The sequence below is a fragment of the Geotrypetes seraphini genome, chromosome 13, assembly GCF_902459505.1.
Source record: "Geotrypetes seraphini chromosome 13, aGeoSer1.1, whole genome shotgun sequence".
Lineage (NCBI taxonomy): Eukaryota > Metazoa > Chordata > Amphibia > Gymnophiona > Dermophiidae > Geotrypetes > Geotrypetes seraphini.
The window spans coordinates 33850940-33873635 of NC_047096.1; the positions used below are offsets into that span (position 1 = coordinate 33850940).

At 43.0% G+C, this 22696-nt stretch overlaps 2 protein-coding genes across 4 annotated transcripts in view; one reads left to right on the forward strand and one right to left on the reverse strand.

The window, feature by feature from the left end:
* C13H11orf1 (chromosome 13 C11orf1 homolog) lies at nt 1-4671 on the reverse strand. Its single transcript, XM_033919122.1, has 4 exons — nt 4181-4671; nt 2923-3155; nt 1599-1668; nt 1-949 (listed from the first exon to the last, which is right to left on the reverse strand). The coding sequence occupies exons 2-4, from the start codon at nt 3076-3078 to the stop codon at nt 405-407; spliced, it is 771 nt and encodes a 256-aa protein (XP_033775013.1). The 5' UTR covers nt 3079-3155; nt 4181-4671; the 3' UTR covers nt 1-404.
* The window catches only part of FDXACB1 (ferredoxin-fold anticodon binding domain containing 1), a 25780-nt gene continuing 7481 nt past the window's right edge, over nt 4398-22696 (forward strand). Inside the window, exons 1-3 of one of the 3 annotated variants that reach the window (XM_033919120.1) lie at nt 4398-4703; nt 10826-11010; nt 17654-17810. In XM_033919120.1, the coding sequence (XP_033775011.1) occupies nt 10836-11010; nt 17654-17810 (332 nt within the window). In that variant the 5' untranslated portion in view covers nt 4398-4703; nt 10826-10835. Of the gene's footprint in view, nt 4728-10825; nt 11011-17653; nt 17811-19283; nt 19419-22696 lie in introns of those variants that run through there. The other 2 variants (XM_033919119.1, XM_033919121.1) reach the window with 2 other exon arrangements.

Consider the following 22696-nt stretch of genomic DNA (forward strand, 5'->3'; position numbering starts at 1 on the left):
AAGTATACAGATTGAGATCTTTAAGTCTGTCCCCTTGGGAAGGTGCCTCTCCTCTCAAACCTATAGGTCTGCTCTTACATCTGCAGGGGCTGCTGCTTCTCAGGCCAGTCATTCTCCAGCCATCCGTAGCCCAAAGAATATAACTGGCCCCCGTCACATGTGAGGACAGACTACGGGGCAAGACGGACCATTGGTCAGACCCAGTAAGGCTATTCTTATATGCTTATGTTATCTAAAGAGTTGCAGATGACCAGATGAAAACATTTGCATTCAGCTTTGGATTATAATTCTAAGGAAGAGACCTTTCATTACAAAAAAGAAGTGAACAGATATGAAAGCGCCCCCCTACCCTCCCTTGGCGGCACTGAGAATGGCTGCTTTGTTCCTACCCAGCTGGTGCTTCATTACCTTAGGTTGGGTGCCACATAATCGTGCATATAGCAGGACTTATGAAAGAACTGGACCTTTGGTGGGCCTGGCTCAGGCCGGTATCCAGAGAAGACTTGAGGTTCTTTTTTAAAAACCGAAGGAAATTTGATGGCTGGTGCTGGAGCTGATTTAAATATTTTATCCTCTTCTGGTGGCTCTTTTTTGCCCCCTTCTATTTTGTTTAAGAAATCCTGCAGGGCTTTGCGACGTTCCCTCGGGGCTACATAGTCTACCATATAAGTAGACTGTGGAATGTTCCTGTTTCCAGATGATCCCCACTTTGACTGGGGTAAAGTGAGGCCAGCATGATAGGCAGCCAATGCAGATATTTTGCTGGTTTCCTGCTCTTCTGGCTGAACCGCTTCCTCAGCATGCCTTTTCATGGCCGCCAGGAGGTTCTTGCGCTTTTGGCTTGGGGCTACATAGTCTATCATATAGGTCGTCTTGGGAATGAACTTGGTCTCCGGTGGATCCAGTTCTGGCTGGTGTCCAGGGTAGATATGAGGCTCTCTTTTAAGTGCTGAATAAAAAAAGGAGGAAATGGGAGCATTAATTTAAGTCTTTGCAGATACTGTACTTTGTTGACTAGCCTACTGCCCATTCTTTACTAGCGGGAAAACAGAAGCTATTTCCTCTCCTTCCCCCCTCCACGAGAGACCTGGTTTATCCAGTGGAATCTGCACATTTTTTGCTTGGGGGGAAAATCAAAATAAGTTAAGTCAGCTGTTGTAACACTGCATTATGGAATCATTTCCCCCCACAGCCAATCACAGTAATGCTGTATCATGTGAATTATTTCCTCCAATGATCACTGAATCACTGCATCATGGGGGGTCATTTGCTCTCAGAGCCACTCAAGGCAATTTACAATTCAGACTCCATAGTTATATCTCAGCCAACAGAGGCTGATGTTACTTGTTCAAGGCCATAACATCGGTGGAAAAAGTAGGGAATTTGAATCTTCAGCCTAAAGCTATGAGGCTACACTCCTCTACTCATGGGGCTCATTTGCTATCAGACCCCCCCCCCCACAGCCAATCTCTAATGCTGCATTCAGGCGCATATATAAATTATACATTAAAATGATGTTCTTATCTGCTTTGCAGTAGAAAAAGGAGTAGCACAGGACTGAAACAATGTGGCAGTGTGTTTCTGGCCCATTCACTTACTTGCTCTCTTAGGTATGTCCTCTTCCCGGTTGTAAGCTGCTGCATAAGTTGTCTGGTAATAGTGAGCATGCTGTAAAGGAAGTTATACTTCCCTGAAATGAATATTTCTTAAATAAATAGTGTCTCTTGCTCCCATTCTCTATCAACAGCAAAGTATTCTATAATCAACATTATGGCCTCTACATGCACTGGTTTGAAATCCTCAAAACTGGGAATTAACATAAAAGGAACTGGAGTGTCAGCTGACACAGAACCAGTCAGGTTGGTGGACTGGCTGACTTTTCCAGACTATCCTAGTCTATATGTACTCTGCTGCAGCAAAAATACATTGAACTATTTCACTAGAGCAAGGAGCCCCCCCCCCTATTTGTGCATGGAGGGTACATTTGTTATTGAAGAAGAGTGTTATGTAAATTTAGTAATAGAACCATGAAATGATGGATCCCATTATAAATTTATTAAAAAGCATGCTTTGATTTCTAATAAAAATGACGCAGTAAAAGCCTTCCATGCTATTTGCAGTGATACTGCCCAGCTACTGTTATATTAAAAATCAAGTGGATAATTTGGCAGACTACCTCCCGGTGATGTATAATAATGTAATTTAACATAATCTATTAACTGCTCTTCACGTTTCAAAGTCATGCAATATTGACTCTTTCTCTGTATGCATGCACTAGGCTGTGAATGGTTTATGGGAGCTGCCGTGATAGTTTCCAAGGCACACCCTAGGTGGGTGAAGGTTGCTTCTGCTACCCTTAGCTATCCCAAGGCAATGAGAGCCAGGTGAGCCACAAGGAGCTGCTGTGGGATTTGACCATGTACCCTCAGCCTGCTGCCCTAGCCATTAGACTATCCCACTGCCTCTTGGGCAACTCACTAGGGCACCAAATTTTGAAGCCACTAGATCGTCCTTTCCCAACCAAAGAAAAGTCTGTTCCTGTTTGCTTTAACATAGTAACATAGTAGATGACGGCAGATAAAGACCTGAATGGTCCATCCAGTCTGCCCAACCTGATTCAATTTAAATTTTTTTAAATTATTTTCTTCTTAGCTATTTCTGGGCAAGAATCCAAAGCTCTACCCGGTACTGTGCTTGGGTTCCAACTGCCGAAATCTCTGTTAAAACCTACTCCAGCCCATCTACACTCTCCCAGCCATTGAAGCCCTCCCCAGCCCATCCTTCACCAAACGGCCATATACAGACACAGACTGTCTTACTCTGGTCCTACTTATGAGTATCATACTCTTAAATCAAGCCATATTTACTATACATACAATCATGTAATTTTTTTTTTTTGCCAAACCACAGCTCATTAGGTACCTGAGATGGGAGTGGTTTGGGCTCTAGTACTGTTTTAGTGTCACACCTCTCTTCATACCAGTTCCCATGGAGTGTCTTAAGGGAGTAAGGCTCCTCGCTAGAGATGCATTGTCGGCCGTCCAGCAGAAACTTCTCATTTTTGTACGCCAGAGCCATCTATTCCCCATGAGAAGTAGCATAAGCAATAGCACTGCTGAGAGGCCCCGAATGCATCCAGATAGTCATTCTTTAGGCTAAGAGAAACATAAAAATATATTGTTTATATAGTGGAAGATTACTGTCATATCAACAATCACACACATTCAGATTAATCAGAGCTAACACCTTCTAAATAATAGCTGTGCACCTATGAGTTTTAGTATTTTCCCTTCATCTTTTAAGGTCCCATTCTTCATCTAGCTCAGCTATTTGTAGAAACAATCCTGATGGAAAGCAAATACAGTAGGTCATGGCTCTCTATAGATTGGGTTATGCATGCACCCAAAGTATACCATGTAAGCGCCATCATTTTGTAATTGCTGTGACTCCTTTAGTTTCCCCAGGAGTGTTATGAATACAATACAATACAATAGCACCCTTTGTGATAGAGGAACAGAAGCCAGGGATCATTACTCATTTTTAAGGCTGCATACTGTCTGCAAATCTGCTGATGTGTTTTTTTTTTCTTTGATAGACTGGATATATTATAGACCTAAATACATGGAACAAGCACTCCAGCTATATCACGGGTTGAATGTAATAGAAAATTAAACAAATTACAAAAAGTCAGGAGCTAAAAATATAAGATGTTCCAGGAGACAAATTTTGGCAATTTAAGCCAAAAACTAAAGAGCAGAGTATACTAGAAATCAACAAAGTACCTGATTACTACTATTCATTGTAAATTGCTTAGGATATAAGCAGTATGTAAATATATAAAAGTACAGAAGCTTGGGCTCTACATGCAAGAAACTCTATCATTATACAAAATCGGGGATTTGTAATCCAAGAATTAAAATTAAGGGATTACAGTGTTTGAGAGTTCAGCAACATATAAAAGCAATAGCTTAAGTTTTCAAGAAACTCCAGCAAAGTGCAAAGTGCAGAATTTGGGATATAAAATGAAAGAAACCCAGCATAAAAATATGTGGGTATATACTGAACATATGACATACAATAAGAACACGTGTAGAATAGCACAGGAATGCAAGCTCAGGGATTTGCAATGCAAAAGACCCCCAGCAAAATCCAGAATGCATGTCCACTGCAACGGGTTTACCTGAGCTCCGGCCGGAGGAGAGGGGGGATTTTCCTCACTTCGCCTTTCCTCGCAGAATTAGCTGAAATACAAACGGCAGAGGGGAACCCCCTCCCCCAGCCCACGTCCCACACCTGCAGCCAGTCCCGGGCTCTGCGAGCTCCCGGCGTCTCCATGGAAACGGGACGCTGCCCGCGCGACGTCAGCTGTCAGGCGGATAAAGGGCCGGCGATCACCCGTTTCACCTCCGGACCTGCCCCCTCTTTCTCCCTCCGGCCAAACCGACCCAAGGCTTCTTTGTAATCTCCCGGTGCATCGCGCGGATCGGTCCTGCTCGCGCTAAGTGTTGCTGCCCGGATGGCTGCGCGAGGCACCGCACCGAGGGTGGGGAGAGGCGGAAGGGACCGGGTCGCAGCGAGAGCGTGGCTTCCGAAAGAGCTGCTTTTATTTCGCGGTAAAAGGAAAAAGAAAAGAAACCTATTGGAGCTGTGCCAGCCTTTTAGGCTCTGAAAAAGCGGGCACGATCGGCCTTCCGGCCCCACCGGTACGTTTCCCAGCTCGCTCCCAGGTAAGAAGGGCTGCAGCTCGGTTTGCACGTGTCAGTGTTTACCTCCTATGAGGATCACATCAGTGGCAGTTAATTGCTCATCCTTCCCTGAAATGCCCAGCCCTAGAATGCTGTCCTCCAGTGCCAAAGGCTGCAACAAAAAGGCTTCATGTGTGTGGGTGGTTTTTCACATCGTGTAATGGAGGCTGGCTGGGTTTGGGTGATTTGTACAGCATAAGCTACAATTATTTATTTGGATTTATTTGTAACCTTTTCAAGGCAGTGTGCAGCAAGAATAAGTCACAAAAAAAACAGGGAGGAATGGAGGGAAGTACAGTACAAAGATTAAAAAATATCACTCCAAAACAAAAGCGCCACACAAGCCAAGAAAGCTAGCTTATTACTTAAGTGAAAGAAAAGCCTCAGACAAATGGAGAGGTGGGCCCACAAGGGAAGGGGTAAAACGCGGACCTCACCGATCTAAAACCGCTCGTCCTTAAAAATCCGAGGTCCGTGCATTGACAAGTCCGCCTTCGCTTTCCCTGCAGCTCAGCTCAGGCCCCTGGCTCCCTCGCGGACCTCATGGACCTGAACTGCATGTCACATCCTTAAAAATCCAAGGTCCGTGCCACTTTTAGTCTCTGGCTCTGACAGAGCTCTATGACAATTTAACTCTGACGGATCCTAATGCTTTTCCCTCCTTATGCTAGGATCCGTCAGAGTTAAATTGTCACAGAGCTCTGTCAGAGCCAGAGACTAAAAGTGGCACGGACCTCAAAAGTGGCGCGGACCTCGGATTTTCAAGGATGTGATGTGCAGTTCAGATCCGTGAGGTCCGCGAGGGAGCCGGGGGCCTGAGCTGAGCTGCAGTGAAAACGAAGGCGGACTTGTCAATGCACAGACCTCGGATTTTTAAGGACATGCTGTTTTAGATCCGTGAGGTCCGCATTTTACCCCTTCCCGACCCACACTCTTCCACCCAAGCATCATAGGCAAAAAACTTTCGCACAAGTTTAAAGTTAGCAGGTGGGAGCAAAAAAAATAGCCGAGAATGATTACCGTAATGGTAAAAACCACTGAACACAAACAGGCCAGGCCGATAATCGTTTCGTGACCGGTAACCACTGCTTCAGGGCCTTAGCGCCAAATCCAGGCTGTCAGTTCGCAGATCCTAACTGCTGCTTTCAACCAACCAAGAATAAATCAAACATAGGCAATGGACAATTGTAGCAATAAAAATGTTCAAAACAACAGTATTGGACAACAGCCAGTTATTTCAGAGACAGAATTTGGATTTCAAAAATATAGGGTGTCAGCATAAACATAGAAACATAGAAATAGACGGCAGATAAGGGCCACGGCCCATCTAGTCTGCCCACCCTAATGACCCTCCCCTACCTTTCTCTGTGAATAGATCCCACGTGTCTATCCCATTTGGCCTTAAAATCAGGCACGCTGCTGGCCTCAATCACCTGTAGTGGAAGACTGTTCCAGCGATCAACCACTCTTTCAGTGAAAAAGAATTTCCTGGTGTCACCTCGTAGTTTCCCGCCCCTGATTTTCAACGGATGCCCTCTTGTTGTCGTGGGACCCTTGAAAAAGAAGATATCTTCCTCCGCCTCGATGCGGCCCGTAAGATACTTGAACGTCTCGATCATGTCCCCCCTCTCTCTGCGCTCCTCGAGCGAGTATAGCTGTAATTTGTCAAGCCGTTCTTCATATGGAAGATCCTTGAGTCCCGAGACCATCCGGGTGGCCATTCTCTGCACCGACTCCATTCTCAGCACATCCTTGCGATAATGTGGCCTCCAAAATTGCACACAGTATTCCAGGTGGGGCCTCACCATGGATCTATACAATGGCATAATGACTTCCTCCTTACGGCTGACGAAACGTTCTCCTTCCCCCCCCCACCCCCCCCGTGTGTAAAGAACACCAGTTCTTGGAATTTGCTACTTTGGAGTCTCAAGAAATGTGCACTAGCCTTCTGAGAAGACAAAATAACACTAAGGCCTAAAATGCTACATTTACAATGTAAAAGGACACAGTAAAACATTTTAATAGCATAGTAGGCTGTATGGAAAGTTGAAACATAAAGAGAGAGTAACAGGAATTGGAAATAAAGGGGACTAAGTTTAAAAAAAGTTGCAGGTGATGCTAGGGTAGGAGTAGATAAGCAAGTCCTGTTGCTGTGTGAGCACGCGCATGCCATGGGATTTATCTCCATCCCCCATCGTGTCTCCACGAGTTTTGCCCCTGCTTCATCTCTGAAAGCTCTGTCCTCATCTGCACAAGCCTTGAACACATATGATTACAATGTAAACACAGTATTCAGGGCTGTGGGTAGGTCAGGTTCAATGTGACCCTTTTCGGCCTATCTACAAACGTAGTTCAACCTGCCTCCCTTACCTGTGTCTATATTATAGATCCAACGAAAAGCCTTAGGGGCTTTGCATGACTTTCTGCTCACATCCAGAGGTCCACTTTCTGTTGTTATGGTCGTCTGTCTATTGTTTTTATTTCTTCCAACATCTCTACTATCACGTTTTTATTTCTCTTTACATATTTAGTTGGCACCATTTGTCTTTCCGCACACTCCATAGTAATAGATAGTTCCATTCCTTCATTTATTTATTTATTTATTACCTTTGTGTGTTTACGAATACTCTAGGACCCCTGAGGAAGTTGTTTTACCGAAATATGGCCCTTGTTGGGTCCATTTAATACATATGTGGACAGTGCTTAATATTTTTTTAAGAAATAAAATGAAGATTTGGACATTGTTCGTTTCCACAGCTTTGTTTTGCTTTGGATTGTATATTATAGATCCCTGATATTCAGTTTATTAAATATTCAATTTGCTGGGTAGGATAGTAAATTCTGAACAAAACCGAGGATATATTTGTTGTGGATGCTTTTTTTTGAAGCTCCCCTGCAAGTATAGGGTTACTTAAACAAAAACAACCCCTCCCTTAACCCTTTCAGGACCATAAGGATCGTAGGCCAATTTTTGTGGTTTTGACGACATTTTTATGGTAAAAAGGGTTTGCAGATGCCAAAAAATTGATTTTTTTTGTGAAATATCATTATTTTTATTTAAAAAAATCACACTTCTGGCTTATGGACAGTGTGGCAAGTGAATCTTCTCGTCAATCTAGCAACGACGCTAATGAATGAATGTCGGAACCAGTTTGTTTACATAAAGGCAGTATCCTATGGAATCCATACATATCAAATTTAGAACTGTAGACTATCCCAATCAAAATTGATAGGATTTTAAAGTTATGGGACAAATATGTCCCTTGGTCCTGAAAGGGTTAAAATGACTATCTGATGGGGAGGGGGGCAATACATTTAATAAAATGAACAGATATCAAAGGAAGGAATGAGCCATTCCAGAGACCACAGGCAAGGGTAAAAAGGGTCAGCGGTCTCCAAGCTTTTTCATGTAAGGGACTGCAGCGTGAATGCAAGAGCTCCGAGGGCCACATAAAAAGTTCCCCGCTTACGCATAAACCACCTTGACCTGCTTGTTCAGACCTGGATATTAAACAAAAATTAATTCTAATATTGTACAACTCTTCAAGGATTACATTTTAATTACTCACTGCAGATTCGATCCCTGAGACGCTGGACAAGTCACTTAATCCTCCGTTGCCCCAGGTACCTCAGGTAGATTGTGAGCCCGCCGGGACAGATAGGGAAAAATGTTTTAAGGACTTGAATGTAAGAACCGTCTTGATGGTGTTGCAAAGGGTGGTATATAAGTACCTCAATAAACATAATGAACACATTGTCCACGACGATGTAAAGCTAAGGCCTGGACTCTGTAACTGGCATCGTTGTCGGCTGCTTTAAAAGCAGCTGCCAATCCTGTGTCAATCGCACAACGCTGGGTACGGAATCACGCCTCCGGCATTAGGTGGCCTAAAGCGCCTCTGGAGGTGTCATTCCAAGTGCCAATTTTTTAGGCTCCTTGAAACTCGGTTTAAAATGTTGTTTCAATGGTGTTTTTTTTTATTAACTGAGTTTGGGTGCCTACCAGCGCCTAAAAATCCAGCGCTGTTTAGAGAATGCAGGCCTGAGTGTCCATCAACCAAATCAGTTCAGCCGCCAGTTGTTTGAGGTAGATATTGAACAAAATAGGTGATGATATATCTGATCTTGTGGTACCCTGCAGGTCAGTACCTATGTTGCTGAATAGAGAATGACATGGGAACAAATTTTTCCCTGTCCCCGCAGGAACTCAATTTCCCCCCATGAGTTTTGTCCCTGTCCCTGCCCCATTCCTGCAAGCTCTGCCTTAACTGCACAAGCCTCGAACACCTATGATTTTAAAGTTGCTGAGGCTTGCAGGAATGGGGCAGGGACGGGAAAAGAACTCGTGGGGACGGGAAAATGAGTTCCCGCAGAGGCAGGGAAAAATTTGTCCCCTTGTCATTCTCTATTGCTGAACAGTATGGTTTGTTCCAGTATGCTAGATAGGATGTGAACCAAGCCAAATACTTTCCCATTGATACCTGTTTCTGCCAGTCATCTTGATATTGTGATCCACAGCGTGAAAAGCTGCTGAGAAATCCAGCAATACTAACAAGGAGGTAAATCCCTTGTCTTAATTTCCGTGAAGATTATCTAGTGGGGATAAAAAGACTGTTTGTTTCTGTTTCATAAGAGCAACAAAAAAAGAAATCCAACCGAATCTGCAGAAAAACCATCAAAACAGGAAAACCAAACAAAAACTGCAGACAGTGTACACGATGCAGGCAAGAATTTATTGTACCAAAGTTAAAATGCAGTAATAAAAAAACCTTTTTACCAACCAAGAGACCCAACACGGTCCGTGTTTCGGACAACACGCCTTTGGCAGGTATACAATGTAGCGCAAAAAATGAAGGTAACAACAAATGCCTGTGTATTACACCAAGAGCCGCTGCCAAAAACCAAATCACTCAAAATAATTTTTTGCGGTAAGAACCTAAGACATAAGAATTGCCACTGCTGAGTCAGACCAGTGGTCCATCATGCCCAGCAGTCCGCTCACGTGGCGGCCCTCTGGTCTAAGACCAGCACCCTAACTGAGACTAGCCCTACCAGCGCGTTGTATACCTTATTTACCATGGACCTCTGACGAAGGCGTGTTGTCCGAAACACGGACCGTGTTGGGTCTCTTGGTTGGTAAAAAGGTTTTTTTATTACTGCATTTTAACTTTGGTACAATAAATTCTTGCCTGCATCGTGTACCTTGTCTGCAGTTTTTGTTTGGTTTTCCTGTTTCTGTTTCATAACCAGTTCTGGATCTAGACTGATATGGATCTAGGCAGTTTAATTCTTCTAGCGAATTGTTGAGTTGAACAATGCAACTTCCTTGTCACCCGGGACCAAGTTCTGTTTCTTACATTACAGTGTAAACGTTTTAAAAATATCAAATTAAGGGAAAGGAATGTATTTTGGATGTAGCTCCTACTCTTCTAAGTTGTAGTTATGGCGTGTCCAGATACAGGAGGTGTTACCTGTGCCGGAAGACTTAGTCTGTGTTTCTATCTGAGCATTTTGTACTGCTGGAATTAAGAACATCACAACTTGGATGCCTCAATTCCAATCTCCACTAGTAAATATCTCAGTCATTCATATGGCATTGACCAATCATTCATAGAACTATCCACAAGATCAATGTCCCATACTTTCTTAGATATTTTTTACCATAATTATCAGGGCTTCAGACCTGCCATTTGGCCACCACGTGTTTTTTCTGGTAACCAAGTGTTTCTTAATGGCTATGGCTTCTTCATTTGCCCCCTCGATGTATTGATTTTCTCTATTTTTGTATTTTAATATTTTTAATTATTTTTCTTTATATTTTCTTGTATTTTAAGGTGCTTAGTGCTAACATAAATATCAATAACTTAATCTTTATAACTAAAAACTTATCTTAAATATTTTGCACTGCTCGTTTCACTCTCTCGGGAAAAGGACCTGTCACATCGACATGTTTCGCCGTTAGGCTGCTAATGTGACAGGTCCCTTTCCTGACTCAATTCCAATCTCGGCATACTATGTAAAATGAACCTTCACATGTGCCAGTACCTGATTCTATATTTTGATTTTTTTTTTTTTTCCAGTTTGAAAGTTATGAGGCCAAGACAGAACATTTTGTTGGTAGGAGAAGGGAATTTTTCCCTTTCTGCCGCACTCTGTGATTCCAGCAACAATGAAGCTCACATAACTGCCACCTGCTACCAAAGCGAAGAAGACGTAAGGAAGCAGCTGTTTGCTAGAACCAACATAGAGGGTCTCAAAGATAAAGGTATGGTCAGAAGCTATGATCTGAAATAACTAAACACACCATAGGCATAGGGCTATTTTCTAAAGGGATTTTTTTCAAGTAATATTTGTGAAAAAAAATGCTGTCAGCTTTGCATTACTGAATGCTGCTTATCAGCATGTAAGATGGCCCAGCCAGAAGAGCAGCAAAGGACTCTGGGGGTATTATATTAAACAAATCCTGACCATTCGGCCTTAGAATGCCACTAAATGACTTCTAAAATACCAGTACTTGAGATTAACAAAGAACCTGGAGGATCCATCACAGCCCTTGAGTTTCAACAGATGTGCTAAGGACAGATGCTTAAGGTAACCAGATAAAGAATGACTCAAACTGCCTGTTCTTAAAGACAGGTGCTTATTGTCAACAGAGAGCCATTGATTCAAACAGTTTCCAAATTATGAACCAAAGAAAGATACTGGAAAATATGTACTTAAACAACAATAGAGGCTACTTTTAGAACAAGATTCCAACCTATAAAATGCCTTGTCTCTTGACATATCTCTCTCTATGCTTTAGCTTATCCCCCCTCTCTCAGAGCACCTATACATCTCACCTATTCAGAGACACACAGGAAAAACTGTCTTTCCCATTCACAAAAGCATATAAGCAACTCTAAAGCCAACTGTATATTTTGTATTTGTAAAAGTGTGTATATATATATATATACAGTCTCTATGTTTCATAGTTGTCTCTCAGCCTCTGACTAAAGAACTCTAACTCTCTCTCTCTAAATAAGCAACTCTAAAGCCAACTGTATTTTCTGTATTTCTAAAAAGCCTATAAATATATATATATATATATATATATATATATATATATATATATATATATATATATATATAAGCCTATATATATATATACATACATATATATATATATATATATAGGCTTTTAGAAATATATATATATATATCTAATATAATAAAATGCTAGGCCGTGCATGCGCACTAAAAAAAACGTGTTCCCTGATCTGTCGGGTTTTTTTAGTGCGCATGCGCGGGCTGTACGTCACCAAACTCGGCAACGCAAGCCATGTCCGCCGTCGGCCTCGAGCTCCTGGGGGCCGGCGGCTCGAGTCGCCCAGCCGGTGCTGAGTCCCCCCCACTCCCACTTCAGCTGGCACGGACGGTTTGAGAATGAGGGAGAGAACAACGCAGCCAGATGGACCGCGGGAAGGGAAAGGGGGGGAGGGTTTCGAGGGAGCCGGCTGGCCGCATAAATTATTTTAATTTGAAATCTGCCGCCGTCGCCGCGGCTCCTCTCTCATCTTCCGACATAATATAAGTGCAGCTCATGAGAGGAGCCGGGCAGCGGCTTTGAAAACAGCTCCCTTAGTTCGCTGCATTTTTTTTTTTAAGTTTAAAACTGCCGCCGTGGCTCCTCTCACGATCCCGGCCTGTGTCAGAGAAGGCTTCCGACGCAGGCCGGATCGTGAGAGGAGCCGCGTAGGCATCTTTAAACTTAAAAAAAAAATCCAGCAAAGAACTAAGGGAGCCGTTTTATCTCCATGCTGCTACGAAGGAACAGGTGAGGGGGAGGGAAATGCTGATGCTGATGCACAGGGAGCAGGCAGGCATGGCAGGCAAGCAGGGGAAGAGGGAAAGGGGCTGCTTTGGGGGTAGGGGTGTGCTGGGGGCACATAGCAGTCATGGGCAGGGGATCACAGAACAGGCAGGCATGGCTCAACAAGGGGAGAGGGAAAGGGGGCTACTTTGGGGTGAGGGGTTTCCTGGGCCAGACAGCAATCATAGGGGGGAAACAGAAAGGGGCCACGGAGCAGGCAGGCATGGCGCAAAAGGGGGCAGGGGCATTGGGAAACGGGGCTGCTTTGGGGGGAAGGGTGTTCTGGGGGCACACAACAATCATGCCGGGGAAGAGAAGGGGGCCACAGAGAGATAGGCAGGCATGGCGCAAGACAGAGACACAGACAGAAAGAATGACAGACAGCATCCAAGCACAGAGAGAGAAAGGAAAAAAAAAACAGTCGTCTACTCTAGCACCTGTTGCACAGAGGGAGAACGAAAGAGATGCTGATGGACAGGGAGTTGAAGAAAAGGAACGGAGGACTAATGTTGGACAGGGGGAGAAGGAAAGAGGTGCTGCTGGACAGGGGGGAGGTAAAACAAAGGGAGAAGGGCTGCTGCTGCATAAGGAGAGCAGTGAAGGGGTGGTGGTGGACACAGTGGAGGTAAAAGGAAGGGAAAATGGACAGGGGGAGCAGGCAAGGGGTGGTGATGGACAGCCAAGGAAAAAGAAAGGCAGAAAGAAAAAAAGCGGCTAAGGAGAGAGAGAGAAAGAAATAAAGACAGACACACACACATATGTTCTAGCACCCGTTAATGTAACGGGCTTAAAGACTAGTGTATATATATATATTGCTTATTTATAGAGAGAGAGTTAGAGTTCTTTGGTCAGAGGCTGAGAGACAACTATGAAACATAGAGACTGTTCTAGAAAGTACCTTAGGCTATTAATGTGTGTCTTAGTGCATGATAACAGCTAATGGTGCTGATTAGTGTGGCGCTAAGCGCGAATCTATAAAACGTAAGTGCCTTATTTAGAATCACACTTAGCGCCACCTAAGTGGCGTTACATGTTGCTAGGCATCACAACTATTAGGACTCCTTTTATCAAGCCACGCTAGCGGGGTTAACGCGCGCGGCTTTTCATCACGCGTTAACCCCTGCGCTGGCCAAAAACTACCGCCTGCTCAAGAGGAGGCGGTAGCGGCTAGCGGGGCCGGCGGTTTAGCACGCGCTATTACGCGGGTTAAACCGCTGGTGCGGCTTGATTAAAGGAGCCCTGTATTTCTGCCAGGATTTTCTTGGTCTAAACGCTGGTGCCTAACTCAAAAACACACCCATAATCCACCTCTAACCATGCCCCCTTTTAGGTGAGCACTTTGGACTAGGTGCATATAATTTTGAGCTATGCGCCTACCAGGCTGTGTGCCTAACTTTGAAGTAAGTGTCAGTTATCGGCCCCTGTTAAGCCTATTAAGTTAGATACCTACATCGGCTAGGTTTACTGATATAGGTACCTAACTTAGGCAGACTTTATAGAGTTTGGGGGGAATGCATTAAATTGCTATTGTGTTTTTAGTGTTACCACATGCTGAGTCGCACATCATGGGGATTTGTATTAGGGGATGAAACTAGGTGTGGCATTGGTGGTGAATGGGCCTGGAGAGTATACAGCAATTAATGCACTGCACTTACACTGTGTGCTAGCTAATGTGCAGTTAGTATGGGACCCCTTACCGCCTCATAAATAGGAGGCTCTAAGGCAGGGATTTTTGGACCCCTAGGGAGTCCATGGGTGGGTTTCAGGGGGTCTGTGAGGGTCAGGTAAAAATGAACATTTATATTCATTATACAGCCCGGTACTGTTGACTTTTCTCGCAGATAACGAGAGAGTAGATAATAGTAGTAATGAATCTATTTTAATTTGCACAAAAGGATTGTATCTCATAATTATGAGTGGCCATTACTTTTTGCATAAAAAAAGGAGTTTTGGTTTGTTTACTTTAAAGTTTAATAATACTTTGTTTGTGTCTTATATGTATAAGACAATCAAATCTCGATAAAGTACGTTTATATTCATTGCATGCAAAGTTGTATTTATGGGAATATTTCTGGAGAAAGGGGGGTCCATAGCTTTCATCAGATTCTTAAAGGGGTCCCTGACTCAAAAGAAGGTTAAGAATCTCTTCTCTAAGGGACAGTTTCTGTAATTGGGTGTCTAAAAAGATAGGCACCTGAAGTCGCCCATTACAGAATCATGACTAACTAAGGCTTAGGCATCTACAATGTAGGCCAGGGTTATAAAAACCTACATACCTCTGCTATTAAAGATTCCCAATTAATGCACTCGAAGTTTGAAAATATGGAGAATTTACTTTGATCTAGGAATCTGAGATTGGTTAATTTTCCCAAAACTCATCTTATTTCACCAGAAATATTGTTTTGTAAGTACTTAAAGGAAGTTTTGGGATTGCCAAATTCAGATTCCTTACTTATATCTAATTGTTACTATATCCCACAAAAGAATAAATTAAATCTAGAGAAAGGAGTAGACCAATTGGTTACAACTGATTTAAATCTTACCAAATTCTTGGAGGATTCCTTAGACACTATAACCAACCGGTCTACATTATTAATTACTTGTTTCAATGAGACAGATAAGAGTTTAATTATGAAGACATATTTTCGGAATAAACAAGTAAAATTTTGTGGAGATATGGTACAAGTATTTCCTGATGTCTCAAGACCTACCCAGATGAAGAGGAGAGCCTTTCTTTTATTAAAACCCAGATTAAAAGCTCTTGGAGCTACTTTTTATTTGAAGTTTCCATGCAAATGCCTTGTGCAATTGAAGGGAAAAGATTATATTTTTTGGGATCCAATTCAACTGGAAAGTTTCTTGAATGTAAATGAACCAAATAAGATTTAGTAACTGTTATATTTTTGAGGCGTTAAATTATTAAGTTCACCTGAAAGTTGGTGGAGTTTCCCCCTGTTGTTAGAGGGAACTCCTGAATATTATGTTTATTATGATTATTTGTTATATAAAGGGAGTTAGCTCTTTCTTAATATGGGCTAGATGGGAATTAGGTTGATCAAATAATGATTATTATTATTTTCTTAAATGGTCATTCACTGTAAAATCCCATTCTTGCCTGTCTTGTAATATCAATGGTTGTAAAAGTATAAATTTTTTTTTTTTTTAAAAAAGCCTACATTATAGGCGCCTAAGTACTTCAGAGAATTGCGCCCAAGTCCTCCATCCCTAAACCAGTGTTTTTCAACCGCTGTTCCGCGGCACACTAGTGTGCCGCGAGATGTTGCCTGGTGTGCCGCAGGGCCGCCATCAGGGCAGTACTACCAGTCCTGCATTCAGGGGCCCGGAGCTGACAGAGGGCCCGAGGCAGGGGCGCCAGTAGCTCGCCAAGGCAAAGTGAGTCGATCACCCAGGACTCACTTTGTCTTGGCGATCTAATCTATCGAGCCGATAAGTCTTCTTCTCCCCAACGTCAATTCTGCAGTCGGAGAGGAAGTTCGGGCCAGCCAATCGCTGCCTGGCTGGGCGGAACTTCCTCTCCGATTGCAGAATTGACGTCAGGGAGAGCATGCGTCGGCTTTGGGGCCTGTTATCCATTGGTGGGTCCTGTTCCCCGATGGCAGCGGCAGTGGCTTGGGGAACGGCAGGGAGAAAGAAAGAAAGGGGGCAGGCAGGGAAACAGAAGGAAAGAAGAGAAACAGAAAAAAAGAAAGAAAGGTCAGGAAGAGAGGAAGAAAAAGTTGGGGGAGGGAATGAGGTGTGGAGGAGGGAAAGCATACAGGCTGATAGAAGGGAAGAAAGATTGGATGCACAGTCAGAAGAAGAAAGTGCAACCAGAAATCACCAGACAAGGTAGGAAAAATGATTTTATTTTAAATTTAGCAAAGTGGAGGCAGTATTACCACAGTTTTCAAAGGAATTTGCCCAAATAACTTAATAGTTAACTGGGTAAATTCCCAGAGATGAAAACTTCCCTTCACTTACTATGCACAGTTCTGAATTTATATCTGCTGTCTATATTTTACAATATGGTCACCTTTTACTAAACCGCAATAGTGGTTTTTAGCGCAGGGAGCCTATGAGCGTCAAAAGCAGCGCTGGGCTTTCAGCGCAGCTCCCTGCGCTAAAAATTGCTATTGTGGTTTAATAAAAAGGATGGAGGGTATATTTGTCTATTTTTGTATGCTATAAAAACCAAATACAGAGAGAGACTGAGAGCTGTTGACGAAGAGCTACGTGTGTGTCTTTCTTTGATTCCAGCTAGAATATCAGCTTTGTGTTCAGCCAAACAGGCCCAGGTTTCGCACTGAATAAAGTATTTTATAATTTTTCACTATTCTGTTTACTTAATATTTCATAATAAAGTAATTATAAAATACTTTCTTTGTGTTTATTTGATTCCTATTCAAGAGAATTACTTTATATATAGTCAATATAGGCACAGAGTTAAATTTTTTAACATTTTCTAATGGTGGTGTGCCTCATGATTTTTTTCATGAAACAAGTGTGCCTTTGCCCAAAAAAGGTTGAAAAACACTGCCCTAAACACACCTACTTTGGAGTTAGGCGCCATAAGATAGCTGCCTATCACCCAATTAATTTTTCCCCCCCAATTATTATGAGCTTATTAAAGCTCATAATTGAAGCCAATATACTAATTAAGTTAGGTGCCTTACTTAGAGGGAAATTCTATAAAAGGCACACCTCCATGCTAACTGTGCTAAGGAAAATGTTAATTCCCAACCCGCAGTGGAAAATGCTGAGCACCATGTTAGATTTTCAGCTGCTACACATTAATTTTCTGCACTAAACCATGGTAACTGCAACATCTAGCAGAATGTACTAAAAGGATCCCATAGATTTGTAAGAATATGTGAATTTGGAAGCAAATTGAAATTGTGTCTGCAGTGGCTACTTCAGTCATCCAGAAATCAATGAGGAGACAAAGTTATGGAGGGATTTTTGAAATGCTGAAGCACTGGCAGTCGATGCACCTCGAGCCTTAAGATCATCAGAACAGGCAGGCTACGCTCATGTATATCTTGTTACGTGTATTTCTCAGGGGCCGACATCCACTTCCAGGTAGACTGCACAAAACTGAAAGAGTTCTTTGCGCCTGTGAGCAAACGGTTTGATCGTGTGATCTTCAATTTCCCACACTGTGGGAGGAAGGCTGGCGTGAAAAAGAACCGAGAACTACTGGCCAAGTTTTTCTGCAGGTGGGCAAACTAGGCATATGCAGGGAGAAAATTCTGTTAGTTTATTTTTTCCATTCTGGCCATTTTTGTTTTAGTACTTGCTGTTTTCTGTTCATGCACAGTATTTCCTGTATTCTAATGCAGGGATGAAAATGTGCATGATACCATGCAAACACATCACCTGTAGTTTAAGGCAGTGATTCCCAACCCTGTCCTGGAGGAACACCAGGCCAATCGGGTTTTCAGGCTAGCCCTAATGAATATGCATGAGAGAGATTTGCATATGATGGAAGTGATAGGCATGCAAATTTGCTTCATGCATATTCATTAGGGCTAGCCTGAAAACCCAATTGGCCTGGTGTTCCTCCAGGACAGGGTTGGGAACCACTGGTTTAAGGTAGCCAGGCAGGTGAGGCTTTAGTACAACTGTTTCTCCTTGAAGCAAAATTCAAACTTGCTGCAAATTTAGGAAGGACAAAACTTAGGGCAGTATTCAATCCAGAGTAAAAGTCCACCTTTTCAACGTACGCCTTTTCAACGCTATAGAAATAATAAATAGTAGTAGTAGTTGAGGCTGCGTTTAGTTTATTTAAAGTAACAATGTCTGAGAAACTCTTTAACCTCCTACTTGTTCTGTTGTCTCTTTGTTTAGATTGTAAGCTCTACTGAGAAGGCACTGTCTCATGAATATTTTAATGTATAGCACTTATGTTTAGCAGCGCTATAGAAATGATTAGTACATCTAGCCCTAATACTACTAAAGTGCATTAAAACATTAATGAGCATTATTAGTAAATAGGCCTAATTGTTTTTTACTGTTGGTCCCTTTTTATACATGTGTTAATACATGGTAAAGCGATAGCACCTCTTAGTAAATCTAGTACTTAGAAAAGAGGAACTGCTGGTTATCTTTTGTCAGGCATTCCTGTTTTAGAAAAAACAGGTTCCTCTTTGAAAACTTATTTGCCAAACAATACTCTCATATGCAAGCAACAAAGTCTAGGGATCTGCATAACCAAAAGTATTTCAATTTATTTTCAGAACGATTTCCAAATTTTACTGTGTCTTTGAGTATATATTTGGTTCATTTCACACATTGGTTTATATAGCATTCATTTTATACAAGTTAGAATTTTGCGTGTGAATTAATTGGAAGGTTTATGCACCTATAGTCAATTTTACAAACACTAAGAAGTCCTTTTACTGAGCTGTGCTATACGGCAGAAAGGGCGGTAGATGCGTGAACAATCTCCCGGTAGAGGTGGTGGAGACAGAGACTGATTTCAAGGAAGCCTGAGTTAGGCATGTGGGATCTCTTAGAGAGAGGAAGAGATAGTGGCTACTGTGGATGGGCAGACTGGATGGGCCACTTAGCCTTTATCTGCCTTCAAGTTTCTATGTTTCTAAAAACATCCTAATATATGGTGCACTTAGTTTGGGCATGTGCACATGCTAACTGCATGGTAACTACTTTTTTTCTCATACATTTTTGAGGGGACGTGTCGGAGTGGAGAGTGGACATGCCTACGCTAACCAGTTAGTGCATCTACGTTACCGTGCACTAACCCACAGATTGAATATATGATGCCCATCCAAGATGTGTGCCCAACTAAATTGGCGAATGAGCCAGTAAGTGCCAATAATTGGGTACTAATTGGCACCAATTTAAATTTGAATTCACATTTTACTGCACGCTATTTTATAATGTATGCCCAAATCCCATAGCGTGCAACCCCAAAGGGGGCATGGCCATGGAAGATGCATGGGCAGATCAGAGCATTCTTAAATTTGGGGTACAGTGTTATAGAATATTGAGGGTGACCCAAATTGGACACTGGTTTCAGCAGGCGTAAATCCTGGTGCCAAAATTGTCACTCGGAGCTATTCTATAATGGGCGCTCATCTTTATGAGTACCCATTATAGAATAGCATTAAGGCACCTAGGCCCAAATTCTGTAACCGGCGCCTAATGTTAGGTACCTATTTTGGAGGTGCCCAACTAGATAGGCACCTATCTAAATTGATTAAAAAGCTCAATGAAGCTTTTTAATCAGCAATAATTGAAACTTACCGTATTTTTCGCTCCATTAGACGCACCTGACCATAAGATGCACCCTAAATTTAGAGGAGGAAAACAAGAAAAAAAAATAAATTCTGAACCAAACTCTCCCTGTCAGGCTCTGCACCCAGCCCCACCCTCCTTGCCAAGCTCTGCACCCTGTCCCCCATCTGGTGATCTAGTGGTAGGCCGGGACAGGGCAGGCAGGCGGGTAGGTATGGAGGCAGGCCTCTTCCCCCCAAGCAGGCAGCAGGCAGACCCCGGCCTCTCCATCCTCCCTCATTACCCCCCAGGCAGGCAACAAGCAGGCCCCAGCCTCTCACTCCTCACTCCCCAGGCAGGCAGCCTCTTCCTCTTCTCCCCCCACCCGCATACCTTTTTTTAATTTACTTCTGGCACCTCACTCGCTGAGAGCGGTGCACAAGGATTGCTGGCTGTCTGGTTCCCACGGCTTCCACAGAGAATGGCAGATGTTGCTGCCTCCTCTTCTGTTCTCTGGCAGCATCGCGGTGCATCAGGCTGCTTGCATGGTCTCGCAGGAAGCTATGCCGCCAGAGAACAGAAAAGGAGGCAGCCGCGCCTGCCGTTCTCTGCGAAAGCAGCGGGGACCAGGCAGCCAGTAACCCTTGTGTGCCGCTCTCGGTGAGTGAGATGCCAGAAGTTAAAAAAAAAGGTACGCGGGGGGTGGGGAAGAGGAAGAGGGCCGGCAAGGAAGGGACGGTGCCAATATTAAAATAAGTTAACCGGGGGGGGGGGGTCGCTTTTCATATTTGCTCCATTAGACGCACCCTTATTTCCACCCACTTTTTTGGGGAAAAAAAGTGTATCTAATGGATCGAAAAAAAGAAAGCACGATTCTGCAACAAGGCGGCCTTCAAAAAAAAATAGGTGCTCTGCATGTTAGGTATGGGTATGGCTATGTGTTAGGCGCCTTCTTACAGGATTGCTGCTCTTAAGCGTGCTTAAGCGCTCATATAGGCGCCTAACTTTTAGTTGTGCCTAGAGCTGGCCTATTTATTGGGCGCCTCCATAATAGGTGCCACTCAACGTGATTCATTAAACAGCACCCAATTTTACTTGAATTGCGCAGAACAGTGCCAACTTTTGGGCGCTTCTTATAGAATTTGCCCTATAATCTGTAAACGGCATTGTAAGTTAGGTGCCTACTGATGCCTAACTTAATTGCTTTAATTGGCACAGTAATTGACTGCACCGTTAAAAACCAAATAAAATCTCATTTAAAAAAAAGTAGGCACTAGGAGGTGCCTTTAGCATGGTGTCTAGTTGTGCCTAAGGTCAAAGTAGGTGTGGTTAGGGCTTGAGATGACCTTTGGTATTGGTAGGTGTGATTCTCTCAAAAACCTAGATGCCGGAAATGTAGGCCTTAAAAACCATCTTACTGGCCACGATTCTGTTAACGGCGCCTAAGTGTGATTGACCTTTTTTTTAGGCATTGGCCAATTTAGGTGCCGTTTACAGAATCCAGAATCCGGGCTTAAGTGCCTTTTTTTTTGGGGGGGGGGGGAAGGAAGGGGTGCTATTTACAAAATCTAGTCCTGTTTAGGTTCACAGTAAATGTGGAGTCCCTACTGCCAACTAGACAGGTGATGGGAAGTGTTTATGTGATAACTTTTAAAAAAATGTTTATACACTTAGTGCACTGCAATTAATGAAAATAGAAATAAAAGGCGCTTTTTTTTTTACAGCTGCGGTAAAAATGGTCTTGGCGCATGGGAAAGACCCATGTATGGGTGTACTAAGGCCAATTCTTACTGCAGCTTAGTAAAAGGACCCCTAAAATATTTAGCGTGCCCAGATACTTTAAATCATGTTAGTGATGCATACATCTTTTAAGGCAGGGGTGTCCAACCTGCGGCCCCATGAAGTATTTTGTGCGGCCCTGGTCGATGCAGTGTTTTCCGCTGCTGCCCCCGGGTGTTTACTGTCTTGCCGGCTCCCTCCTCTGTCTTGCTGCAGCATTTCGCGTCCCCTGAAACATTTTTTTCGGCCAATGTGGCCCAGGGAAGCCAAAAGATTGGACACCTCTGCTTTAAGGCTTAAAGGATTTTGAGAAAGACTTGGCTGCTTAAGTCAGCTTTTCAACAAATCATATTTAAAATAGTTTTTATTTCCAGCTATTTTTATCCATGGCTAAGTGCACAAAATTTAGACTTTTTTTAGTAGGTGTAAGTTAATTTGAAAAATAGACTTTTGAACTTTGAGTGTTTATTATGCCTTTTTTTTTTTTTAATTCCATACTGTATATGTTCAGTGATAAGTTTTGTATAAAAACAAAACTAGATTGCAAGCCCATAAAACATTGATGGTTTCAATTTGATGGATTTTGGTATTCATCATTATGACCAGTGGCGTAGCGAGGGAGAGAGGCGCCCGGTGTGCCGCTTCCCTTTCCCCCGCACCTCTGTAATGTTCTTGATGCAAGTCGCACCAGCTTTGGCTCTTCCTCTGTTACTTTCTAGGCACGGGCCCAGGAAGTGACGTCTGAGGAAGACCCAATGCTGGTGCAACAGCAGGTTGGAGGTTGCTGCTTGTGCCAGGAATGTTAAAAGTATGGGGGAAGGGAAGCGGCACGCACATGTGGCAGTGGGGGAGGGCGCGGAGAAGGGGTGGGGTGGACTGTCCCCCCCTTACTATGCCACTAATTATGACAATTATATTTTATCTATTATGAGCATTCTGCAAATAGATTTTTGGAAGGTGGTTTATAAGTTCAACTGAAATAAAACACTCCATGTTGAAACATTGGATTGATAGAAATCTAAATGAAGGATATTAATCTATAATGCTAGAATCATAATTTCTTAAAATAATCATTCAATGATTAAAA

What these genes read in the sequence shown, in the direction of transcription:
- C13H11orf1 (XM_033919122.1), bottom strand. Translation starts at nt 3,078, where the DNA reads ATGGCTCTGGCGTACAAAAATGAGAAGTTTCTGCTGGACGGCCGACAA. An exon ending in CCAAACCACTCCCATCTCAG is followed by an intron (nt 1,669 to 2,922) that starts GTACCTAATGAG and finishes CTTCCTTTACAG; the next exon opens with CATGCTCACTATTACCAGAC. An exon ending in GGACATACCTAAGAGAGCAA is followed by an intron (nt 950 to 1,598) that starts GTAAGTGAATGG and finishes TTTTTTATTCAG; the next exon opens with CACTTAAAAGAGAGCCTCAT.